The sequence below is a fragment of the Hemiscyllium ocellatum genome, chromosome 1, assembly GCF_020745735.1.
Source record: "Hemiscyllium ocellatum isolate sHemOce1 chromosome 1, sHemOce1.pat.X.cur, whole genome shotgun sequence".
Lineage (NCBI taxonomy): Eukaryota > Metazoa > Chordata > Chondrichthyes > Orectolobiformes > Hemiscylliidae > Hemiscyllium > Hemiscyllium ocellatum.
This window is the reverse complement of record NC_083401.1, coordinates 14,175,738-14,196,699: the sequence shown is the minus strand read 5'-3', so window position 1 is coordinate 14,196,699 and position 20,962 is coordinate 14,175,738. Positions and strand designations below refer to the sequence as shown.

The following is a 20,962-nucleotide window of genomic DNA, read 5'->3' as shown; positions in this document are numbered from 1 at the left end:
CTGCAACCTTCCATCAACCTGGGTCAAAAATAGACATAAATTGTGGAATTCTACAAACTTTTAAAGTCAAACTTTTATGATTACTATTAATAGTGGAGCTTGATTTCCAGTGAGATGTAACATTTTCAATGAAGATCTCTGGGAATTCCATCTTCTCATCGAAGAAGTTTATTTCATTTATACAATACTCAAAAAACACCAAATGAATAACCCACTTTATGGAGCATATTGTTTAACATACCTTGTTGACCCAATATTTATTTATCCTTACTAGAATCCATAACATCCTCCATCTGAAATGCTTATATGCCTCAGCTCGTTCACACATTCACCACCTTGCACATGAAGAAATGTTTGAAGGCACTGACAACATTCCGGCAATAGTATTGAAAGCTTGTGCTCTAGAATATGTCACTCTAGCCAAATAATGCTGGCATCTACACAACTATGTGGATATTTGCAACGATTTGACCTGTACATGAAAAACAGGACAAATCTAACAAGGCCATCTCCCACCCCAGCAGTCTATTCCCAATCATTAGTAAAGTGATGGGAGGAGTCATTAACAGTGCGAGCAAACATCAAGCACTCAGCAATGACCTGCCCAGTGACACCCAGATTGGGTTCTGCCAGGGCCACTCAGCTCCTGATCTCACTAAAGCTTTGGTTCAAACATGGACAAAAGAGCTGAATTCCAGAGGTGAGGTGAGAGTGACACTCCTTACCATCAAGGCTGCAATGGCTACAAGAGCAGGTCAGAGGTTAGGAACACCGCAACAATTAACTCACCTCCTACCTCCCTAAAGCCGGCCCATGATCTACAAGGTACAAGCCAGGAATGTGATGGAATATTCCACATGCCTAGAAGAGTGTAGCTCCAAGAACATTAAAAAAACTTATCACCAGCCTACTTGATTGGCACCACATCCACAATCAGCTCAGTAGCTATAGTGTGTATCATCAAGATCCACTGCAGAAATTCACCAATGATCCTCAGACAATATCTTCCAAACCCACAATAACTTCCACCTAGAAGGAAAAGGGTATCAGAAATACAGTATCACCACCATCTGCTAGTTCCCTCCAAGCCACTCTTCATCCTGACTTGTAAATATATTGTTGTTCCTTCACTGTCACTTGGTCAAAATCCTGGAATTCCTTTTCTTCAGGTATTGTGAGGCAAACTACAGCACATGGACCACAGTGGTTCAAAAAGGCAGCTTATCACCACCTTCTCAAGAGCGACCTGGAACACCGAATAACTGGTGGCCCAGCCAGTGACGCCCACGATCCACAAGTGAATAGAGAAAAAACAAAAAACTGTGCTTTCAGGTTTGTAGTCAAGCACAGGTTATAAATTTCATGTTTAATGGGTCATACGCAATAAGCTTAATGGGCTGTATGCCATTCATCTGCTAGGGGAGGTGACGGCCTAGTGGCATAATCACTGGCCTATTAATCCAAGGACCCAGGTAATGTTCAGGGGACCTGGGTTTGAATCTTGCCTTGGCAGATGGTTGAATTTGAATTCAATCAAAATCTGGAATTAAGAATCTAATGATTATCATGGATCCATTGTTGGGAAAAGCCCACTGACCTCCTTAACTTGTCTGGACTACGTCCTGAGCCCTTGCTCCACATTTTAGATTCCTTGACAATGAAAACAATTGACATGGCCACAAGAACCTTCTATTTTTCTACTTCTAAAGTCCAGACCCACAGCAATGTTGTTCACTCCTAACTGGGCAGTTCAGGAAAGGCAATATCAGTGGAATAAACTGCCAGAGGAAGTGGTAGATACAGATACAGATGCAGATACAGTTACAACATTTAAAAGACATTCAGAGGGATATGGCCCAAATGCAGGCAGATGGCACTGGTTTAGTTCGGGAACCCTGGTCAGCAAGGGCAGGTTGGACCATGCTCTATGACTCTGTAAACCAGCTATGCTATTTGAAGCTTTAACAAATTGAGTAGACCCCATGTAACATTACAGCAGAATAAGTTGAGTTGAGGGGTACGTAGGTTAAGTTATTATATTTTACATTAGGATTAAACCTCAGCACAACATCATGGGCCAAAGGGCCTGTTTTTTGCTGTACTTTTCTATGTTCTATAATAATACTAGTACAGATGGGTATGGAGCAGGGTTGAAGTGTTAGGTGCATCTGGTTGAAGTCAGGTACCTGTTTATTCTGTTAGTTGTTCTTTAACTGAGCCCCTAAATGGGCAGCAAGAATAGCAATGCAAAAAGTACTCAGCAGACCTGACTGTAGATGTAAAGACACAATAGCTTTAGTCTTTCAAAATCTGTTCAGTTCTTAAGGTCATCAACTTGAAGCATTAATGCAGCTTTTCTCTCACAGCTGCTATATGACCTGCTGTCCACAGGGTAATTGTTTTTTGTTTTCACGAACACAGAAATAGGAGCAGAATAGACCACATGGACCATTGAGTCTGTTCTGCCATTCAATACACTATGACTGACGGTGGGCCTCAGGATTTGGAGATGCCGGTGTTGGACTGGGGTGTAAATATCACACAACACCAGGTTATTGTCTAACAGGTTTATCTGGAAGCATCAGCTTTCGGAGAGCTGCTCCTTGATCAGGTGGTTGTGGAGTATAAAACCTGTTGGACTATAACCTGGTGTTGTGTGATTTTTAACTTTGTGGGCCTCAAGTTCACTTTCCTTCCCATTCTCCATATTCCTCGATTTCCTGAGAGGCAAAAACAGTCTGACCGTCCCAATCTTGAATGTATTTAACAATGGAGACTCTACAACTTACTGGGAAATGGAATTTGAGCGATTCACAATGCTTTGAGTTTTATAAATTCCTCCTTATCTCAAACTCCTTATCCTGAGCCCTTGCTCCACATTTTAGATTCCTTGACAATGAAAACAATTGACATGGCCACAAGAACCTTCTATTTTTCTACTTCTAAAGTCCAGTGAACATGGAGTCCATCTCCTCAGCCTCTCATCATAGGATACCATTTTCATTTCGGGGTCCAGTTTAGTGACTCCATAAGACCATAAGAAATAGGAATAGGAAGAGGTTATTCAGCTCTTCAAACCTGTTCCAATATTCAATGAATTATGCCTGATCTAATGTATCTCAGCCTTAAATATACACAAGGACTCTGCACCACCACCCCCACCAACCCCACCACTCCCCCTTTTACTCCCCACCCCATCCCCATCCACACATGCTGTAATAGTTCCGACTCTCATACTCTAAATCCCTTGAAAAAAAGGAGCCATCAAGTATATCTTTTCTTAGATATGGCCAGAAGTCACACTACACTAGGTTACAGTCCAACAGATTTATTTGAAATCACAAGCCCTCAGAGCACTGGTCCTTCAACAGGTGAAGTTTTCTTAAATATGGAATGCAAAACTGCACATTGTATTCTAGATGTGGTCTCATAAAAACCCTGTACAATTGGAACATGATTTCTTTTTCTTGTCCTCTAATCCCCTTACAATAAAGGTCAAAAAGCCTTGCACCATCCGAATTGCTTATGGCAACTACATGCTAATTTTCTAAATAACTTGCACGAGTAGAACCAGCTCCCTCTGAACATTAGCACTGAAAAGCTATACTCCAAAAGTAGAATATTTATCTTGCTTTAAATCTGTTAAAGGGATGACTTAGTAACAAAGTAAAGCTCCACTTTAACTTTTCCTTTTTACTCAAACAGAAAACATTTCAAATATGCATATTTATTCTCTCATTTTGTAGTACTTACGTGGTAAATATGTGGCCTCTTCAGAGAATAATCAGACTATTAAAACAGACGGCAGGGTAATGTATCCCATTATTCTCCTCTTTTCCTAACATCTACAAAGCAGTACTTGTTAAGAAGTGGCAGTATACTCACTTCCTCACTAATCTCATCAAAAGAATTACCAGCAGAACATTATAGGGTAAATAGAACATTTAACACTGTATCGAGACTGACTGTGAAATCGAATTGATACATGAGACTTCTGTCACCAGATTGTTCAACAATCATTCCATCTACACTTAGTTCCAACTGATAACATTATGCCCTACCAGATTCCAGTGCAGTCGTGAGTTTTATTTCCTAAAACAGTAACTATGCATATGTAGAGAACTGGAAAAGGTTTACAGTCTATTATGGGGCCTCAGAGGTCCAAAAAATACAGTATTAATCTTTTATTACTGGCAAAATGGAATACATATTCTCTCTTGAATTTGTTGGCGCTAGTGGGCTGGTCATAGCGAAGAGGTGGGGACGCTGCAGAAAGACTTTGACAAGAGTGGGCAAAGAAGTGACATGGGAAAATGTGAGGTCCTGTACTTTGGTAGGAAGAGGAGGCACGGACCAATTTCTAAATGGGGAGAAAATTCAGAAATGCGATATGCGAAGGGACTTGGGAGTCCTAGTCCAGGAGTCAGTAGTTAGGAAGGCAAATACAACATCATTCATCTCGAGAGGACTAGAATATAAAAGCAGGGATGTACTTCTGAGGTTTTACAAAGTTCTGGTCAGACCACATTGAGAGTATTGTGAACAATTTTGTACTGAATGGCCTGGGCAAACAGGACATTGGGAAGAAGTGCAGTGTACCACAAAGATATGTGCTGGGCCTCCAGAGTTTTACATTAGCACAGTGATATACACACATGGGTCAGCAATGCAGAACACCAGGCCAATGTTCTGGGGACAGGATAAATGAAAAGCAGAGTATTACTCAACCAGAAAATAATTGAACACATCTGAAGTTCAGAGAGATTTTGGTGTCCTCGTACGTGAGTCACACAAAGGGAATATGCAGCTAATACATACAATCAAGCTGGTGAATAGGATGGTGTCACTTATTAGAATAAAGACAGGAATTGAATATAAAAGTAAGGATGTTATGCTTTAGTTATACAGGACATTGGTGAAACCACATTCGAATACTGTGTAGTTTCAACCTCTTTAAGAAAAGATATTAATGTGCTGGATGATGTGAAGAGGTGGGTTACTAGATTAATAACTGGAATAAATGAATTGCCTTATGAGATAGGTGGAACAGGCAGCATTGTTTTTACTGAAGATTAGAACAGTGATTGTTGACAAGCTTCAATTGGGTAGATGTGGTAGATGTTTGAGTGGTAGATGTTTGAAACTCTCTTCCAGCTGAAAATGTGTTGCTGGTCAAAGCACAGCAGGCCAGGCAGCATCTCAGGAATAGGGAATTCGACGTTTCGAGCATAAGCCCTTCCTGATGAAGGGCTTATGCTCGAAACGTCGAATTCCCTATTCCTGAGATGCTGCCTGGCCTGCTGTGCTTTGACCAGCAACACATTTTCAGCTGTGATCTCCAGCATCTGCAGACCTCATTTTTAACTCTCTTCCAGCAACAGCATTGGATCATTAAATTTTAAATTTGACATTTTTTTTATGTTAAGCAAAAATATTAAGGTAAAGGGACCAAAGACAGGCATATGGAGTTTGGCCACAGATTAGCCATGATCTCAATGAATGGACTTCTCCTGTTGCAATGTTCTTCCTATGTTCTAAGTTCCTGAATAATCTCAACAAGAGAGACGCGAAAAGGACATTGCCTCTTAGGCAAGTCCAGTACTAGGGGGTTCTGTTGTAAAATTAGTGGCCACTCTTCCAGAACAGAAATAAGGAGAAGCTTTCTTTAACCTCTCAGGGACTTGTGCAATTTTAGAACTCTGACTTAGAAAGCAGTACAGCAGGGTCATTGACGATTTTAAAAGGTGGATTTATGTTAGGCAAGGGAAACAACGGATCTTGAGGGTGGATGTGAATATGAAATTCCAAACACAAACAGATCAGCAATGAATTTATTGACCAGTGGAGCAGGCTAGAGGGACTGAATGGACTACTTCTGTTCCCATATAACTTCACACCCTAACCATCCAGATACTGAACTAAATTGGCCCTACTAGCACATATAACCACATAACTCACAGCCAAGTTCAACTTGGTAGATCTAGGTTGCCTCTTGATATTTGTTCACATTTCATGTGGACATATAATTTCATACATCCAACAATAAAAGTTTCTCAATTATTAATGTAGTGTGGATTAAAAGTACAACAGGAGCAGAGGAAAATATGACCTAACAATGTATCCCAGGAGTCTATCCATTCATTTTACTAGATGGAAAATTACAAGCTGTGTTCTCATAATGAACCCCTTGTTTTCCACTGGGAACACCAGATCAGCATCACTGTGTTTTTTTGTTGTTTCTTTCTAAGACAGGAAATCGTATGCAGCCCAATCCTGACACTATCCAACATTCACACAAACAGACTTTTGCAGCAGAGTCATTAGAAAATGATCAACAGCAGGAAACCAGGACTGGATTGCTTTTTCTCTACATAACAACACAGACCAAGCCGTCAATGCCTCCATTTCCAACCTGATCCATGTCTACTAATTTCACACATATTGGTTCTGCACCACAGGCCCATCTGATCTTTATGGCTGTTCTATGTTTCTTTACAAACATCCACACTGAAGTAACCTCAATAAAAAATAAACACACTCTGCATAATTTCTGTGTGCCAGGGGATCAGTTAGCTCAGTTTGACGGGTGGCTGGTTTGCAATGCAGAGTAATACCAACAGCATGGATTCAAGTCTGCTACAGCTGAAGTCACCAAGATGGACACATCTTCTCAAACTATCCCCTCACATTAGGCATGGTGACCCTCAGTTTAAGCCACCACCAGTCACTTCTGTCTCCTGAGAGAGTAGGGGTGGCACGATGGCTCAGTGGTTAGCGCTCTGAGTCACAGTGCCAGGGACCCATGTTCAATTCCACCCTCTGGTTACTGTCTGTGTAGAGTTTGCACATTCTCCCCGTGTGTGCGAGGGTTTCCTCCCACAATCCAAAGATGTGCAGGTTAGGTAAATTGGCCATGCTAAATTGTGCATAGTGTCCAGAGATATGCAGGCTGGGTGGACTACCCGTGCTCCCTCAGCACAAGCTCAACAGATGAAGAGTTCCAAACAGTCCAACCGTGTCCTGGTGGTGGCATGGGGACCTGTATGTGTATCTCCCCCTCCCCAACTGAAGGTAGTAGCAGTAGGTGACAAATGCTGATGCAGGTTAGTAAATATGTCTCACAGATCTTATCATGATGGTTCTGTTAACTATTAGGTCCTCTAGCCCACAAACCTCACCCCCTATTACACCTCGCCCACTCCTTTCGCTTGAAGCATCGTTGACCAGGCCAGCATTTATTGCCCATCCCGGAGTTGCCCAGAAGCCAGTTAAAAGTCAACCACATTGCTGTAGGTCTGCACTCACATGTATGCCAGACCAGGTAAGGACTGCAGTTTCTTTCCTTAAAGGATATTAGCCCTTCAGTGACCCAGATGGGTTTTTTCTAACAATCAATAATGGATTCATGATCCATTATTTCAGATTTTCATTGAATTCAAATTCCATCATCTGCCTGGCTGAGTTCGTACTGGGTCCCCAGAGCATTAATGGGGTAATCTGCATTAACAGTTCAGCAATAATACCACTCTACCATTGCCTCCCCTCAGACCACATTTATACTTATGCCAATCATGACCCACTACATCCTAAATGTCCCTTCTGATCTTTCGTGCCGCCACATGCATGCCCATTCCTATCCACGTTTAAGTAACTGTGCAGAAAACCAGTGAACCTGACAGTATTAATAACATATTGAAAGGTTTAATCAAAAAGTTTTTTTCCAATAAATAACTTTTATAGAGTAATTGTAACAACAATCAATGAGAGCACCCAAGTATCAATAACAGAAAACATAAACACTGATGCCGTTTTATCTTGTGTAAATGACAAAAGATATCAAAGAAAAATAGCTTGAGCTGTCAATCAAATGAATTCTCTGCACTTATTAAAAAAAATGGAAACCTGGGCTCTCAGCTAAGCCAGGTCTCCCACCTGGCATGGGTTGACCCGAAGCTAGCTGAATACTACCAGCAGCAAGATAAGGTCCATAAATGGCATCCGTGAGACCATAAGAAATAGAAACAGGATAGGCTGTTTGGCTGCTTACAACTGTATGGGCGGCACGGTGGCACAGTGGTTAGCACTGCTGCCTCACAGCGCCAGGGACCTGGGTTCAATTCCCGACTCAGGCGACTGACTGTGTGGAGTTTGCACGTTCTCCCCGTGTCTGCGTGGGTTTCCTCCGGGTGCTCCGGTTTCCTCCCACAGTCCAAAGATGTGCGGGTCAGGTGAATTGGCCATGCTAAATTGCCCGTAGTGTTAGGTAAGGGGTATATGTAGGGGTATGGGTGGGTTGCGCTTCGGCGGGTCGGTGTGGACTTGTTGGGCCGAAGGGCCTGTTTCCACACTGTAAGTAATCTAAAAAAAAACTGTCCCAACATTCAATAGGATCATGTTTGATTGATGTGACTTCCCACACATCTACTTTTCTGCCTTTTCCCTGATTTCACTGGTGCCACCTCATGCTCCCACGAGGAGGTTGAGCAATTCATCAACTTTACCAACACATTCCACCCTGACCTTAAATTCACCTGGACCATCTCTGACACCTCCCTCCCCTTCCTGGACCTCTCCATCTCCATTAATGACAACCGACTTGACATCCCGTATTCCCAATTCCTCCGCCTCCGCCGTATCTGCTCCCAGGAGGACCAATTCCACCATAGAACACGCCAGATGGCCTCCTTCTTTAGAGACCGCAATTTCCCTTCCCACGTGGTTAAAGATGCCCTCCAACGCATCTCGTCCACATCCCGCACCTTCGCCCTCGGACCCCAATCCTCCAACTGTAACAAGGACAGAACGCCCCTGGTGCTCACCTTCCACCCAACAAACCTTTGCATAAACCAAATCATCCGCCGATATTTCTGCCACCTCCAAAAAGACCCCACCACCAGGGATATATTTCCCTCCTCACCCCTTTCCTCCTTCCGCAAAGACCGTTCCCTCCGTGACTACCTGGTCAGGTCCACGCCCCCCTACGACCCACCCTCCCATCCCGGAACCTTCCCCTGTCACTACAGGAACTGTAAAACCTGTGCCCACACCTCCTCCCTCATCTCTATCCAACGCCCTAAAGGAACCTTCCACATCCATCAAAGTTTTACCTGCATATCCACTAATATCATTTATTGTATCCATTGCTCCTGATGCAGTCTCTTCTACATTGGGGAGACTGGACGCCTCCTAGCAGAGCGCTTAGGGAACATCTCCGAGACACCCGCACCAATCAATCACACCGCCCCATGGCCCAACATTTCAACTCCCCCTCCCGCTCTGCCGAGGACATGGAGGTCCTGGGCCTCCTTTCCCACCGCTCCCTCACCACCAGACACCTGAGGAAGAACGCCTCATCTTCCACCTCGGAACACTTCAACCCCAGGGCATCAATGTGGACTTCAACAGTTTCCTCATTTCCCCTTCCCCCACCTCATCCTAGTTTCAAACTTCCAGCTCAGCACTCTCCCCATGACTTGTCTGGACTTGCTACCTGCCTATCTCCTTTTCCACCTATCCACTCCACCCTCTCCTCCCTGACCTATCACCTTCATCCCCTCCCCCACTCACCCATTGTACTCTATGCTGCTCTCTCCCCACCCCCAACCTCCCCAAGCTTATCTCTCCACGCTTCAGTCTCTCTGCCTTTATTCTTGATGAAGGGCTCTTGCCCGAAACGTCGATTTCGCTGCTCGTTGGATGCTGCCTGAACTGCTGTGCTTTTCCAGCACCACTGATCCAGAATCCAAGCAAATGTCTACTGCTCTGTCCTCATCAATCTTCTTGATTACTTCCTCAAAAAACACAATACCAACCATGCTGACTATCCCGAAATATTTCGTTGACTTTCCAAATGTATAAAAATCCCTTTTTTCAGGATCACTTTAAACAACTTACCGGCTACCAAAGGCAGAGTCAAGATCTATAATTCCCAGGTTTCTCCTTACATTCCTTCTTGCCCACTTATTTAACATATCAATTTCTCTGTAAGCTGTTTGTACCCTTCTTGTAGGTTGTCCTTTCCACCTATTTTTCTGTTGTCTACAAATTTGGTTACAGTATATTCATGTCCTTCCTCCAAGTCATGAATATATATTGTAGGCAGTGGCAATCCCAGCTCTGACCCCTATGGAACTCCACTGGGACTCCCTGTGGAATGCCAACCTGAAAGAGAACATCTTGTCCAACCACATTGTTTCCCGCTGAAATAACCGAACAGAGGTCAGCATCCCATCACCAAGTCACACTTTATTTGTAATAGCATTATATATTGGTTGTGGCCAGTCAGTTCGGAGTCAGTCCCTGAAATGAGAGATTTTGAATCTCCTGTTTACATCTATCGCCCCCAAGGCTCCCTGACTGGCCTGGTTAACAACACCAATCAAGGATCTTATAGTCAATGAGTTCTAATACGACACTTACCCATGAGCCTCTTCTCTTTCCATGCCAATATGCTACCTCGAACACCATGGCCTCTTATCTTATGACTTAACCTTTTATGAGTTACCTTGCTGAGAGCCTTCTGAATATGCATCTAATAATTTCCCTCTAGCCACTCTGGTTGAGACTTCCTCGAAAAACTCAAATTTGTCAGGTTTGATATCCCATCCCAGACTCAAGGTTCCCACATCTGCCACTGTCTTAGCTAATGGAATGCTCTCTCTGCCTCTACGCTTGCCTTGGGAAGGACATTAAGTTCACCCAGTATTCATGCACAAGTTTATTAGCTAGATCAGCTTACATCCTGAATCAATGAACTAATTGTGCTTTTATAACAGCCTGCCAGTCATTTTGTTTTTCACCATTTTTTACATTTTTGTGCTTAATATCATAACTTCCCAATATGTGATTTGAAACAAACAGCTTGGACACCTCCCCTCTGCACATCAAATTCAACTTACAACAGTATATGGTTATTTACTGGATACAAGATAATCTGCCAAGGAGTGACTGGTATCACACATCTTATTTCGGTTAAGAACAGAATAAATGAAAGTTCTGAAGACAGACCTTTGCCTTGCCTTTTCTGGTGCAGGCTTTGTGCTCAGTTTCTGTAACATTCCACTTTATCTGAAAAACAAATGCATTTGCAACTTTCAATTACTATATATAGTCAACCTGGCATATCAAGCAACCCCATTTTCCCAACTCCAAACCACATAGTGCTGCATATACAATCTTTAAAAATTGACTCATTTTCACACATACTTGGCATAGAAGTCAATCTCTCTTTTCAACCTTGACATATTATACTTTTATTAGTATTCCAATTAATTTTTCATTACACAAATGCATGATTGATTGACTATCAACTTATAACTGCAGCCAATGCTGCAAAGGTACGCCATTTTTTTGCATCACATGCTGATAACATTTCAAAATGGTGGCCATCCACACCCTCTCTGGCATTTTATTTTTATACTCAGTGTCTTAAGTTGACCCCAGATGTTCCATGGACCTTCAAGGCTTCAGTGGTTAACGTATTCTCCAACATCTATAGTATTACAAATACACAATCAAACAAAGTTAAAAGTCACACAACAACAGATTATAGTCCAACAGGCTTAACTGGAAACACACTAGCTTTTGGAGCGCCGCTCCTTCAATCAGGTGATCGTCCACCTGATTGAAGGAGTGGCACTCCGAGAGCTAGTGCTTCCAATTAAACCTGTTGGACTATAACCTGGTGTTGTGTGATTTTTAACTTTGTACACCCCAGTCCAACACCGACATCTCCACATCATGACATTTTAACAAAAAATGCAAGAACCAGAGTCCTTATTTTGTCTCCTTCCATGCAGTGATATCCTCTCCTAAGGGCTTAACTTCTTTATTAAAGTCCACAGGCATTAGTGCTTAAGGTCTGGCATCTCACATTAAAAGTCAACATTTGAGTAAAGTAGATAATTGAACTATGAAATGCATATTTGCTGAGCTCATTCTTAAAATGTAACTTTTGCTGCAAGATCGAAAGCAAGGGCTTGAACTTTGCCCTTTGCTTTGTTTTGTACAAAATCATGTCTCACAAACTTGATTGAGTTTTCTGACGAAGTTACCAAAAGGATTGATGAGGGCACAGGAGTAGACATTGTAGAATCTGCAAGAGGAAAATATCTTGGGTACAGTCCATATCACAGTAGAGGAGGTGTTGGATGTATTAACATGTATAAAGGTAGATAAATCTCCTGACCAGATATATCCAAGAACACAGCCAGAGGGTAGGAGAAGAAATTGCAGGGGCTCTGGCTGATAATGTTGCATCATCGTTAATCATGGGTGAGGTTCCGGATGACGAGAGGATAGTGAATGTTGTGGCATTACTCAAGAAGGGCTGCAAAGAAAAGCCTGGGAACTATACACAAGTTTAACATCTGTGGGAGGTAAATTACTTGAGAAGATTCTAAAGATAACATGCATTTGGAAAGACAGAGTTTGATTAGGAGTAGTCAGCATGACTTTGTGTGTGGGAGATCATGCCTCACAAATTTGTTCGAGTTTTTTCTAGGAAGGTTGACGAGAGGAGGGTGGTAGACGTATGGATTTCAGTAAGACCTTCCATAAGGTTCTACAAGGTAGGCTGCTCTGGAAGGTTAGATTGCATGGAATCCAGGGTGAGCTGGCTTGCCGGATTTTCACCATCCCTCCAGATCTCCCCCTCTCTGAGGATGAAAGATCAGTCCTCAGCAGGGGCCTCACCTTCGTTCCCCTACGCCCTCGGATTAATGAGTTCAACACGCGGCGAGATATTGAACAATTCTTCCGCCGCCTTCGCCTCCGTGCCTACTTTCACAACCAAGACTCCCGCCCACCCTCTGACGACCCCTTCTCCCGCCTCCAACACACCCCATCCACCTGGACACCCCGTGCAGGCCTCCTACCCGCCCTCGACCTCTTTATAGCCAACTGCCGCCGTGACATCAACCGACTCAACCTGTCCACCCCTCTCACCCACTCCAACCTCTCACCCTCAGAACGTGCAGCCCTCCACTCCCTCCGCTCCAATCCCAACCTCACCATCAAACCCGCAGACAAGGGAGGCGCGGTGGTAGTTTGGCGCACTGACCTGTACACCGCTGAAGCCAAACGCCAGCTCGCGGACGCCTCCTCTTATCGCCCCCTTGACCACGACCCCACCTCCCACCACCAAACCATCATCTCCCAGACCATCCAGGACCTCATCACCTCAGGGGATCTCCCATCCACCGCCTCCAACCTCATAGTCCCACAACCCCGCACCGCCCGTTTCTACCTCCTGCCCAAAATCCACAAACCTGCCTGCCCCGGCCGACCCATTGTCTCAGCCTGCTCCTGCCCCACCGAACTCATCTCCCAATACCTCGACACGGTCCTGTCCCCTTTAGTCCAAGAACTCCCCACCTACGTTCGGGACACCACCCACGCCCTCCACCTCCTCCAGGATTTTCGCTTCCCCGGTCCCCAACGCCTTATTTTCACTATGGACATCCAGTCCCTGTACACCTCCATCCCCCATCACGAAGGACTCAAAGCCCTCCGCTTCTTCCTTTCCCGCCGCACTAACCAGTACCCTTCCACTGACACCCTCCTTCGACTGACTGAACTGGTCCTCACCCTGAATAACTTCTCTTTTCAATCCTCCCACTTCCTCCAAACTAAAGGAGTTGCCATGGGCACCCGCATGGGCCCCAGCTATGCCTGCCTCTTCGTAGGATATGTGGAACAGTCCATCTTCCGCAACTACACTGGCACCACCCCCCACCTTTTCCTCCGCTACATCGATGACTGTATCGGCGCTGCCTCGTGCTCCCACGAGGAGGTTGAACAGTTCATCAACTTTACTAACACCTTCCATCCCGACCTGAAATTCACCTGGACCATCTCAGACTCCTCCCTCCCCTTCCTAGACCTCTCCATTTCTATCTCGGGCGACCGACTCAACACAGACATCTATTATAAACCGACTGACTCCCACAGCTACCTGGACTACACCTCCTCCCACCCTGCCCCCTGTAAAAACGCCATCCCATATTCCCAATTCCTTCGTCTCCGCCGCATCTGCTCCCAGGAGGACCAATTCCAACACCGCACAACCCAGATGGCCTCCTTCTTCAAGGACCGCAGATTCCCCCCAGACGTGATCGACGATGCCCTCCACCGCATCTCCTCCACTTCCCGCTCCTCCGCCCTTGAGCCCCGCTCCTCCAACCGCCACCAAGACAGAACCCCACTGGTTCTCACCTACCACCCCACCAACCTGCGCATACAACGTATTATCCGCCGCCATTTCCGCCACCTCCAAACGGACCCCACCACCAAGGATATATTTCCCTCCCCTCCCCTATCAGCGTTCCGCAAGGACCACTCCCTTCGTGACTCCCTTGTCAGATCCACACCCCCCACCAACCCAACCTCCACCCCCGGCACCTTCCCCTGCAACCGCAGGAAATGTAAAACTTGCGCCCACACCTCCACACTCACTTCCCTCCAAGGCCCCAAGGGATCCTTCCATATCCGCCACAAGTTCACCTGTACCTCCACACACATCATCTATTGCATCCGCTGCACCCGATGTGGCCTCCTCTATATTGGTGAGACAGGCCGCTTACTTGCGGAACGCTTCAGAGAACACCTCTGGGCCGCCCGAACCAACCAACCCAATCACCCCGTGGCTCAACACTTTAACTCCCCCTCCCACTCCACCGAGGACATGCAGGTCCTTGGACTCCTCCACCGGCAGAACACAACTACACGACGGCTGGAGGAGGAGCGCCTCATCTTCCGCCTGGGAACCCTCCAACCACAAGGTATGAATTCAGATTTCTCCAGCTTCCTCATTTCCCCTCCCCCCACCTTGTCTCAGTCGGTTCCCTCAACTCAGCACCGCCCTCCTAACCTGCAATCCTCTTCCTGACCTCTCCGCCCCCACTCCACTCCGGCCTATCACCCTCACCTTGACCTCCTTCCACCTATCCCACCTCCATCGCCCCTCCCCCTAGTCCCTCCTCCCTACCTTTTATCTCAGCCTGCTTGGCTCTCTCTCTCTTATTCCTGATGAAGGGCTTATGCTCGAAACGTCGAATTCTCTATTCCTGAGATGCTGCCTAACCTGCTGTGCTTTGACCAGCAACACATTTGCAAACTGGATACATAATCAGCTTAATGGTAGGAAGCAGAGAGTAAGAGTGAAAGGATGCTTGTCAGACTGGAGGCCTGTGACTTGTGGAGTACTTCAGGGTCGGTGCTGGGCCTATTACATTTTGTTATCTATATCAATGAGTTAGATAAGAATATACAAGATAATCAGTAAGTTTGTCGACAGTTTGTTGAATATTTTTCGACAGTATTCACTCTAGAAAACGACAATGTTGTCGAGGAGATTACTGAGATACAGACTACTAGATTAGGTGGGATTGAGAGTCACATGAAGAGATATTAGAAATTCTGAGAATTGAAAATAGATAAGTCCCCTGGGCTGGATGGGATTTATCCTAGGATACTCTGGGAAGCCAGGGAGGAAATTGCTGAGCCTTTGGCATTGATCTTTAAATCATCATTGTCTACAGGAATAGTGCCAGAAGACTGGAGGATAGCAAATGTGGTTCCCCTGTTCAAGAAGGGGAGTAGAGACAATCCTGGTAATTATAGACCAGTGAGCCTTACTTCAGTTGTTGGTAAAGTGTTGGAAAAGGTTACAAGAGATAGGATTTATAGTCATCTAGAAAATAATAATTTGATTAGGAATAGTCAGCACGGTTTTGTGAAGGGTAGGTTGTGCCTCACAAACCTTACTGAGTTCTTTGAGAAGGTGACCAAACAGGTAGATGAGTGTAAACCGGTTGATGTGGTGTATATGGATTTCAGCAAGGCGTTCAATAAAGTTCCCCACAGTAGGCTATTGCACAAAATGCGGAGGAATGGGATTGTGGGAGAGATAGCAGTTTGGATCAGTAATTGGCTTGCTGAAAGAAGACAGAGGGTGGTGGTTGATGAGAAATGTTCATCCTGGAGTCCAGTTACCAGTGGTGTACCGCAAGGGTCGGTATTGGGTCCACTGCTTTTCATCATCTTTATAAATGATCTGGATGAAGGCGTAGAAGCGTGGGTTAGTAAATTTGCAGACGACATTAAGATCGGTGGAGTTGTGGTTAGTGACGAAGGATGTTCTAGGTTACAGAGAGACATAGGTAAGCTGCAGAGCAGGGCTGAGAGGTGGCAAATGAAGTTTAATGCGGACCAGTGTGAGATGATTCACTTTGGTCGGAGTAACCGGAATGCAAAGTACTGGGCTAATGGTAAGATTCTTGGTAGTGTAGATGAGCAGAGGGATCTCGGTGTCCAGGTACACAGATTGAGTCATAGAGTCATAGAGATGTACAGCATGGAAACAAGCCCTTCGGTCCAACCCGTCCATGCCGACCAGATATCCCAACCCAATCTAGTCCCACCTGTCAGCAACTGGCCCATATCCCTCCAAACCCTTCCTATTCATATACCCATCCAAATGCTTTTTAAATGTTGCAATTGTACCAGCCTCCACCACATCCTCTGGCAGCTCATTCCAGATACGTACCACCCTCTGTGTGAAAAAGTTGCCCCTTAGGTCTCTTTTATATCTTTCCCCTCTCACCATAAACCTATGCCCTCTAGTTCTAGACTCCCCGACCCCAGGAAAAATACTTTGTCTATTTACCCTATCTATGCCCCTCATATTTTGTAAACCTCTATAAGGTCGCCTCTCAGCCTCTGACGCTCCAGGGAAAACAGCCCCAGTCTGTTCAGCCTCTCCCTGTAGCTCAGATCCTCCAACCCCAGCAACATCCTTGGAAATCTTTTCTGAACCCTTTCAAGTTTCACAACATCTTTCCAATAGGAAGGAGACCAGACTTGAATGCAATATTCCAACAGTGGATCACCAATGTCCTGTACAGCCACAGCATGACCTCCCAACTCCTGTACTCAATACTCTGACCAATAAAGGAAAGCATACCAAATGCCTTCTTCACTATCCTATCTACCTGCGACTCCACTTTCAAGGAGCTATGAACCAGTACTCCAGGTCTCTTTGTTCAGCAACACCTCCTAGGACCTTACCATTAAGTGTATAAGTCCTGCTAAGATTTGCTTTCCCAAAATGAAGCACCTCGCATTTATCTGAATTAAACTCCATCTGCCACTTCTCAGCCCACTGGCTCATCTGGTCCAGATCCTGTTGTAATCTGAGGTAACCCTCTTCACTATCCACTACACCTCCAATTTTGGTATCATCTGCAAACTTACTAACTGTACCTTTTATGCTCCTTGAACATTGCCACCCAGGTTGACAGGGTTGTTAAGAAGGCAGATGGTGTTTTAGCTTTTATTAATAGAGGGATCGAGTTCCGGTACCATGAGGTTATGCTACAGCTGTACAAAACTCTGATGGGGCTGCACTTGGAGTACAGTTCTGGTCACCGTATTATAAGAAGGATGTGGAAGCTTTGGAAAGGGTGCAGAGGAGATTTACAAGGGTGTTGCCTGGTATGGAGGGAAGGTCTTACGTGGAAAAGCTGAGGGACTTGAGGCTGTTTTCGTTAGAGAGAAGAAGGTTGAGAGGTGACTTAATAGAGACATATAAGATAATCAGAGGGTTAGACAGGGTAGACAAGGAGAACCTTTTTCCAAGTATGGTGACGGTGAGCACGAGAGAGCATAGCTTTAAATTGAGGGGTGATAGATATAGGACAGATGCCAGAAGTAGTTTCTTTACTCAAAGAATAGTAAGGGTGTGGAATGCTTTGCCTGCAACGGTAGTAGATTCGCCAACTTCAAGTACATTTAAGTCGTCATTGGACAAGCATATGGACGTACATGGAATATTGTAGGTTAGATGGGCTTCAGATTGGTATGAAAGGTCGGTGCAACATCGAGGGCCGAAGGACCTGTACTGCGCTGTAATGTTCTAAGTTTGCAGATGACACACTAAAATAGATGGTCTCGTGGACAGTGAGGAAGGTTCTCAGAAATTGCAGCAGGACCTTGATTAGCTGGTGAAGTGGGCCCAGAAATGGCAAATGGAATTCAATATAGATAAGTGAGAGATATAGATATAGTATAGATAAGCATTTAAGAAAGTCAAATCAAGTTTCATGGTGAATGGGAGGCCTTAGGGAGTGTAGTGGAACAGAGGGAGCTTCGAGTTCAGGTTCACAGCTCTGTGAAAGTGGAGTCACAGGTACACATTGGCAGTGAAGAAGGCATTTAGCACACTGGCCTTCATTAGTCAGGACATTGTGTGAAGAAGTTGGAAAGTTACGTTGTAGATATATTGGATGTTGGTAAGGCCTGACTTGGAGTATTGTTTTCAGTTTTGGTCACCTTATTATAAGAGGGATGCCATTAAACTGGAAAGAGTGCATATGAAATTTACAAGAATGTTACCAGGACTCAATGGTCGGAGTTATAGGGAAAGGTTGGACAAGCTAATTCGTTTTTCTTTAGAGCGCAGGAGACTGAGGCGGGATCTTTTCGAAGTGAATAAGATCATGACAGGTACAGATAGGGTGATGCACTCAGACATTTTCCCAGAATTGGGGAATTGAGGACAAGAGGGCATCAGTTTAAGGTTAGAGGGAAAAGAATAAAAGGGAACCTGAGAGGCAACGTTTTTACGCAGAGGTACGCATATGGAATAAGCTGCCTGCAGAAGTGGTTGAGGCGGGTATATTAACACCATTTAAAATGTATTTGGACAAATACGTGGATAGGAAATCCACATGGAAGAATATGTGCCAAGTGCAGGGAAATGCGGTTAGTGTGGAAGGACATTTGGTTGGCATGGACCAGTCTGAGCCAAAGGGCCTGACTCCGTGCTGTGGGACCCTATGACTCTATAACAGACAGAGTGCCAAAATAATAAAGAAGAAAGACTAGAACTTAACATTATGTAAAGAAAATAACATCCTTCTAATGTAATAAATCTAGACATGTTATAAAATTATTTGGATGGAAATGAGGAATAAGAAAGGGATGATCACCTTATTGGGATTGTACTATAGACATTCCAATAGACAATGGGAAATTGATAAACAAATTTGTAAAGAGATCCCAGTTAACTGTACGAATAATAAGAGTGGTAATAATAGGGGATTTCAACTTTCCAAACATAGAGTGGGACTGCCATGGTGTTAAGGGATCAGATGAAGAGGAATTTATTCAGTGTTTGCAAGAAATGTTCCCATGCAGTATATGGATGTACCCACTAGAGAAGCAGCAAAATTTGATCTACTCTTGGGAAGTAAGAATCACACAACACCAGGTTATAGTCCAACACGTTTATGTGGAAGTACTAGCTTTTGGAGCATGCTCCTTTGTCAGGTTGAGGCAGGTACATTAACAACAATTGAAAGGAATTTGGACAAATACATGGGTAGGAAGCTGACGAAGGAGCAGCGCTCTGAAAGCTAGTATTGCCAAATAAACCGGTTGGACTATAACCTGGTGTTATGTGAGTTTTAACTTTGTCCACCTCAGTCCAACACCAGCACCTCCTCATCTTGGGAAATAAGGAAAGGCTGAGGTGTTAGCAAATGATCATAATTCTGTTAGTTTTAAAATAGTAATGGAAAAACACAGACCTGATCAAGACAGACTTGATCTAAAAGTTGGAGTTCTAAATTGAAGAAGGGTAATTTTGATGATATTAGGCAAGAACTTTCAAAAGTTGACTGGGGGCAGATATTCACAGGTAAAGGGATGGCTGCAAAGTGGGATGTCTTCAAAAATGAAATAACGAGAGTCCAGCAAGAGTATGTTAGGGTGAAGGACAAGGCTGATAGATGCAGAGGAATGCTGGATGATTACAGAAATTGAGGTTCTGGTCAAGAATAAGCAAGAAGCATATGTCAGTTATAGACAGCAGGGATCGAGTGAATCACTGGAAGAGTATAAAGGCAGTAGGGAAATCAGGAGGGCAAAAAGGGGACATGACATAGCTTTGACAAATAGAGTTCAGGAGAATATGAAGGGATTCTATCAACACATTCTACAAACACATCTGGATTTCCACAAGGCATTCAACAAGGTGCTGCACAAAAGGCTGCTGCATACAATAAAGGTGCATGGCATTACAAACAATTTATTAGCATGGATAGAAGATTGGTTAACTGATAGAAAGCAATCAGTGGGGGTAAGTGAGTATTTTTTGGTCAGTGATCAGTGGCTAATGTTGTGCCTCAGGGATCAGTGTTGGGGCTACAATTGTTTCCAATTTACATAGATAATTTAGAGTTGAGAACCAGTTGTAAAGTGTCAAAATTTGCAGAAGACACCAAAATGAGTGGTAGAGCAAAATGTGCAGAAGGTCTTGAACATCTGCAGAGGGATATAGATAGATTAAGTGAGTGGGCAAGGGATTGGCAGATGGAGTACAATGTTGGTAAATGTGAGGTCATCCATTTTGGTAAGAATAATAGCAAAATAGTCTTGAGCTATAGGGAGAGGCTGAATAAGCTGAGGCTATTTTCCCTCAAGCATCGGAGGCTGAGGGATGACCTTAGAAATTTATAAAATCATGAGGGGCATGGATAGAGGAAATAGACAAGGTCTTTTTCCCAGGGTGGGGGAGTCCAAAACTAGACAGCATAGGTTTAGGGTAAGAGTGGGAAGATTTAAAAGAGACCTAACAGCCAACCTTTTCATGCAGAGAGTGATATGTGTATGGAATGAACTGCCAGATGAAGCAAAGGGGACTGGTACAATTACAACACTTAAAAGGCATCTGGATGGGTATACGAATCGGAAGGGTTTAGATGGATATAGGCCAAATGCTGGCAAATGGGATGAGATTAATTTAGGATATCAGGGCGGCATGGACAAGTTGGACATAAGGGTCTATTTCTGTGCTGTTCATCTCGCCATTTCCACCACCCTCCATTTGGCCCTCACCCACCTGGAGAAGAGGGACACCTACATCAGACTACTGTTCATAGACTTCAGTTCTGCATTTAAC

General features: G+C 44.4%; 1 protein-coding gene across 2 annotated transcripts in view; it reads right to left on the bottom strand.

Moving 5' to 3' along the window:
• Positions 1-20,962, bottom strand: part of sema4f (sema domain, immunoglobulin domain (Ig), transmembrane domain (TM) and short cytoplasmic domain, (semaphorin) 4F) — a 234,365-nt gene that overhangs the window by 123,146 nt on the left and 90,257 nt on the right. For both annotated transcript variants that reach the window (XM_060837263.1, XM_060837356.1), the window contains exon 3: positions 11,008-11,067. In XM_060837263.1, the coding sequence (XP_060693246.1) occupies positions 11,008-11,067 (60 nt within the window). The remainder of the gene's footprint in view (positions 1-11,007; positions 11,068-20,962) is intronic.